General features: G+C 35.5%; 1 protein-coding gene across 2 annotated transcripts; it reads right to left on the bottom strand.

Moving 5' to 3' along the window:
* Nucleotides 1-1,541: 1,541 nt before the first annotated feature.
* LOC114358540 (glycoprotein 3-alpha-L-fucosyltransferase A-like) lies at nt 1,542-4,920 on the bottom strand. 2 transcript variants are annotated; one of them, XM_028312528.1, is made up of 5 exons: nt 4,145-4,920; nt 3,831-3,958; nt 3,053-3,295; nt 2,509-2,760; nt 1,542-2,223 (listed from the first exon to the last, which is right to left on the bottom strand). In XM_028312528.1, the coding sequence occupies exons 1-5, from the start codon at nt 4,355-4,357 to the stop codon at nt 1,749-1,751; spliced, it is 1,311 nt and encodes a 436-aa protein (XP_028168329.1). In that variant the 5' UTR covers nt 4,358-4,920; the 3' UTR covers nt 1,542-1,748. The 2 variants fall into 2 exon arrangements, with proteins under 2 accessions (XP_028168329.1, XP_028168330.1); XM_028312529.1 differs by lacking the exon at nt 3,053-3,295 and having other exon boundaries at nt 4,145-4,301.
* Between the last annotated feature and the right edge of the window lie 1,305 nt (nt 4,921-6,225).

The raw sequence follows: 6,225 nt of genomic DNA, 5'->3' as shown, positions 1-6,225 counted from the left end.
ATACGTGTGACAGCGCCTGAAAAAGTGAAGTGCATGGGCGGAAAACTTTATTGTGATTCATACCATGAGTGTTCTTTGGACGATTGGGTAAAAGTTTTGTTAAGATGAACCACATGACTCAATGACGCCTTCTCCATCATCATCATCATCATCATTTAAGTTACAGGACGTCACTGCTGAACATAGGCCTCGTCCAATGATTTCCAGGTTGGCCGGTGGATAGCTTCCAACGCCTTCCAGCTAGTTTTATGAGAGCTTTGCCTTTTAATATCCATATCCATACTTATGTGACAGACTGAAATGCACGCAAATCACCGGGAAAAACTAGTTTTTATTATAAATTATAGTACAAGACGTTTAGAAGCAACAGATTTGAGCACAACCCTCTAACGCTGCAGGTGAGAGAATTAATATTCCATCCGCGTCGGTCTACTTCCAGATTTACCTACTGAGTCAGGGAGCTCGCAGCTTTGCCGCTCTTAATAATATTATTTAGTACTATTAACCGATACTCGTAATTATAATGCATGTGCATCGATTTTTATTAGCTTTTGTTTTTAACTTGAAAAGCCTGCAATTTGGTACTCGTGCATGAAATGCTATGCATGGTGCTATTACTAGCGTCACCATTAGACAAACCAGTTCCTTATTGACTTTCAGAAACCATATCGTGTGTGAGCTTGTTAGTTTGGTTTTCATGAGGACTCCCACTAGGTGGACCAACGATCTTGTGAATTCCGCGGGAAGTGCCTAGATGCGACAGGTGGACGTCATTTGGCTGATATGAACGAAAGCTCTTACCACGTTAAAAACATAAAGCTAGTTTTTTAAAGTTATTTTCTATAAATAAACTATTACGTAACGTACCATAAAAGTACTTAACGAACTCATTATGGTTTGATGATTAAACATTTTTGAAACGCAAAGCTATGAATTCCTACGAATAAATCATTATTTAGGCAAATTTCTGGGTAAAGCACTATTGCGGGTGGTCCCTATTGGGCTATTCAAATAATATATGGTTCAATAGTGTGAACATTAATGTGCGGACGATGGCACTTTAAAGTAAATACTATGGTAGATATCTTGTGTGGTTACAATAGAGTCGAGTTTGCATTAAAAACGTGTAGTGATGTACGTGCTGCGTACCGAATTGGGTATTGGGTACCGAATAATATGAAAAGAGGAACTTCCGTAACTAGTTAAGTAGCTGAATATCAGCAACTCAGTATGGACCAGATACCGAGTTTTCGAAAATCGCCATGGAATGTTAACTTGAAAGTTCTAGGCATGATATTATCAGTATTGCGGCTAATATTATGTAAATTATTACTATTAAAAATCACCTATTCACGACAAAAATATTCGCGTTCACCAATGTATTATTATTGGGTAGGTACTTTTAATATTATGTTAAAATTAAAACAAGCATATAATAAACGCAGTTTTTATTTATGAAATTCATTAACAATGTAGTCACACTCACCTATCCTTTAAAAACAGACATAATTAAATTAAAAAAATCCATAATGCTAATTAGATTCTACCGCAGTTAGTTAAAAACAAAAGTGCTTTAAATAATTATCTTTATTTCTAACTTAGGTAATCTTGCAGTTAAAAAAAATTAGAAACCAGAGGGAAATCCTATTTCAAATGATATTTTTAACCTATTCTGTTGTATTGGGTACCTGTATTAATAAAGCTCTTGAATAATGCATTCAACATTCAAGAGTTTTTGACACACGTTTTTAGTGGCAAGTATAGGGTTGTCCTATTTTGCACAATATGTTACGATCCACGTATATTTTCATCGATTCTTCATCGTATACTTTAGTCCCGTTATCATTATAGTTCAAAGCTTCGCAAACCCTGCAGAGTTGCAGAGACGTCGTCCCAAGGAAGCCATGTTCATTAATAACGCTAAAGTAAAACCTCCATTTATGGAACAATTCGAAATATTCGTCATTTATACTGAGGTATAATATTTCCATTGCGAGCTCTCGCGGGGAATCGTACGCGCTAACGTGCAAAAATGAGTTGGGAGGCAATAATTTCACGCAGTCCGCTACGGGAGGTCCCATCACTATTGGTATGGCGCCTTTGTCGTATGCATTGTGATACACTTTCTCGGTAAGGTATTGACGACATTTTGAATTTTCAAAGGCTAAATAAAAGAGATACTTGTTCAACTTCGGGCAATCGGCTGCTGTGTGGCCAGGGCAACTGTAACAAATGTCAAAACTGCACTTTATTTACTAATTAAATAAAATATTTGTTAAATCTTAAAATGATAAAAATTAATTTAAAAACTTATGTGTAGTCTTTATCCATTGTTTTTTGGCTTGCCACGGAACTGCAGCACATCAAATAATATATTATGTTCACAGAAGCTAACATGGATGGTTCCATGCCCATATTTAAATGGAGAGCTGCCTCCATGTTAAATCAAATCCGTGATAACGCCAAACTATTTGTTTTTGTATATTTTTTTCTATAGGCTTAATTTACCTGTTTTTCATTTTCAAATTGCGTGCACATCCTCCATAAATGTCCACTTTTATATATTTCTCCAGTTCGCGAATATAGTTCATACGGTGTGGTACGTTGCAGTGGGATATCAAAGCGGCCACCAACACCTTTCTTTGCTTCTGCTCCCAGTATGGGATGTGCTTGGTGATCGGGTCGTAGGCCATCTCATGCATCAACTCCTCGGGTATAGGCACAACGCGGCCATATGGTATAGGCACATCTGAATCACTTCTGTAAAAAGTTCGTTAAAATATCACTCAACGATTGGGAAATGGTTTTTTGACATTCCTATTGCTTTTGCAATGCCATTTAGAAGTATAAATTTAAATAACGTGATTAAAAGGGAATTATAAGGGTAAACTTTTAGAAAAATATGGCGTCATTTTTTGCTCCGTTTCTTCTCTCTTCACATCATTTTCTCAGAGCTAACAAAGTTAATAGAACTTGTAAAAGTATTTTCAATTATCTCGTTTTTTTAACATCCCTTACAATACCTATAAAGTAACATTAACTAAATACACACCTGTATGTCATAGACCAGTTGTAAGTGTTAGAAATATCAGAAATATTTGGATCAGGGTGAATGAAAGTGTGAATCGGGGACTCCTCCGTCAAAAATACCCATCTTTGAGTTGTGTTCCTTTTATCGACCCAAGGGAACTTTTTCTGCTGCATATGGACTACCACTGCATCCACTGAGTTTATGAGCTTATCTTCACCGATGAATTTGCAATTGTTCACACTGCACGTAGCAAAGGATTTTTTTCTGAAGAACCAAAAATATTTAAGAAGCGACAATTAAATAGCTCAACGATAAAGGGATGGCGGACTCGAGACCCTAAATAGCACAAACTAGTTCCCAAAGTCGCCAAGCTCAAGCGCCAGAACGCTTACTGCAGACCTTGTGCAGCCGCTTTGCAGGCAAAGGGGCACAACTTTTTGCAACCTACAGTTCCATTAGAACTTCACAAAAGTGGCATAAAAGCGATAGAAGAGCTGCAACTAATAATTAACACCACACTAACGCTCTTGTGGCGCTTATTGAATGAATGACAGGTTTAACTGAACGAATAAAGGATCACTGTCTCTCATTTACACAAAATAACAATCTCAGAGTTTAATCAAGTTTAACACGTCGGTATCTTATTTAACGACAAAAATTATTAGACTTATCTAAAGCGTAGAGTTATGTGTAAGTAGGTAAATAACGAAGTTATTAGACAAGTCTACCTCATCCTAGCTAGATTAAATTAATCCAGGACAGTAAAGATAAAAGATAGACAGATAATAATATTACTCACGTCATGTGTCTGTGTTTGAACCAATGCCAGTGTTTATAAACCAACACAGTGAATGTTCTGTTCTGTGGTTTATACTTTATAGGCTGGTTTTTGAACAGAATCGTTCCTAAATTTGATGTTACCCAATGCTGAAAAAGACAAACTCTACTAATTAATTTGTCACTTACCTGGTAATAATACACTCATAACTAATATTTTTGCCACAATTTAGTAAAGATACTAGAGCCAAAAATCCTATCTAGTACCTCAAATTGCTATAAAAATACAATTTAATTGCATATTTTTAGATGCTATTCATTATTTAATAAACTCACTTTTCGTTTTTCATAATATTGTTCAATTGTTAAGTTGTACATGAGTATACGTTCACCGACTCTTTCATAATAATCTTGTTCTTCGCGAGGCACTTCAACATCAAACAATGTTAGTGGCCCTAGAAATACTATGGTTATAAGAAAGCCCTCTACAATATTTCTTATCGCACTAAAAGGTTTGAATTGTTTAAATCGTCTGTATATAAGGGCCATAAGTAACTGAACTTTGAAATTACTTATTAATTACTTAAATGATTAAAAAAGTATACAGCGTGCAGAATCCTATCACTATCAACGCATACTAACGGCCTAAGTTTCAAAAACTATAATTAAAAAATAAAATACACACGTTAATTTTCAATAGTAATTACAACAGTTACAATGTTTCTAAAACAACCCAACGTCTAGGCCGGATCTTAGTTCACAAAGGATGAATCATAATTAGGTATGACATAGTACTCTGAGGTCATCTCTTATCGATTGTTTGATAACGTGAGACATTGGTTCTCAAAACTAAAAGACAAAATTTGTTCCTTCTAACTCTTGAGTATTTTCAGATGTCTTATGTTGTGTAAAACCTCAATGTACGAGTACCTATCAATAATTCGTTTTTAGCTCGTAGAGCTGATGACCGTTAGGGCAGAAAAGTCGAATGGCGACCACGGGTCGGAAAAACCTGGATGCGGGCAGCGCAGGACTGGTCCTTGGGGGAGGCTTTTGTCCAGCAGTGAATGTCATTTGGCTGAAAAGAACGAACGAACGAATTAGTTTTTAAACTTTGTAAGAAAACTAGAATGCGATTACTGCGAAAATTAATGCGAAACTGTTACCTAAATAAAAGCAACAGAAGACAACAAATATTAATAAAAACCTGATCAAAATTTCAGCTATACTTACTGCTTAAAATACACGTAAATATTCTAGATGAATAGCTACTTCTACCACAGAATAAGTAATCTTCTACATAAAAGCAGCTTAATGAAAATACTTCAGTAAGTTACCGGTAATATACGCCAATGTGTGGCCGAATAGATTAATGACAGTAATTCGATTTTATAACGCGGTTCCGCAGCGGGGTACGAATTTAATTAACCTTCTTATGAATTAATTGCGTCTACGGTGTGGAGTTCGAAAATCCCAGCATTAATATTACATAAAAGTTGGGTGAAACAGATCTGGAAATAGCGTGAGATTTTGTTGTTTAAGTAATTTGAATGAAAAAATACAATTTGCTTCTCGTCTATAAATCTTTCCCTTGTTTGGGTGGTTCCAGGGGAAGAAGAACGCACGGAAATACTATAAGATTTAATAATAATATGAGTATTAACCGTATCGGGACACTTGCGCGAAAGACACTAGCGCGAATGTCCATTAGCGCAAATGGCGCGGCTTTTCGCGCTAGTGTCTTCGCGCTTATGTCTTTCGCGCCAGTGTCTTTCGCGCAAGTATACCAGAACCGAGTATTATCTATAGAATCTCGTCTCCAACATTATTTACAAGCTGTCAAGGTTTGACAAGTCGTAGCTTTGAATACGAGTAGGTACAGCAAGAATAGTACAACATCGGACGAGCTAAATAACAACTGTCTACAGTATTTTTGCGCACGGGTTATGCATAGCTTATTTTTATTGCTTTATAACCTAGAAACAAGAATAACAACAAAAAATTGTTCTGAATTTGCTTTTATGTGTAAAAAATAGAAAAATTCATATCAATGAATGTATGAAACATGAACATAGAGATGATTTAATTTGTCGCCAATTTTTTTTTCTTTCTTTCTTTCATTCTTTCTAATTATTAAAACATAACAAACATCCATTTAAGATTCATTCTCACAAGAGAAAAATTAAAATAGGGTCCAAATATTTATTAAAAATGAAAAGTTCTAATTTCCTGTCATGTTCCATAGAAGATTTTTTTCATAAAAATCTAACCCTATCATGCTTTCAGTATACTGGCCTTGGTAACGTCGTTTCTCAAATCCCACTATATTTTGATGAAAGCGTGCCCCTTGTTCTTGCGAATAAGCCCCCATAATTATTTATAAATATATTCCAATGAGAATGTGACGTGCATCTTTA

Source organism: Ostrinia furnacalis, unplaced genomic scaffold (assembly GCF_004193835.3).
Source record: "Ostrinia furnacalis isolate ACB-3 unplaced genomic scaffold, ASM419383v2 OfSCF3977, whole genome shotgun sequence".
In the NCBI taxonomy this organism is placed as follows: Eukaryota; Metazoa; Arthropoda; class Insecta; order Lepidoptera; family Crambidae; genus Ostrinia; species Ostrinia furnacalis.
This window is presented reverse-complemented; position numbering and strand designations above follow the sequence as displayed.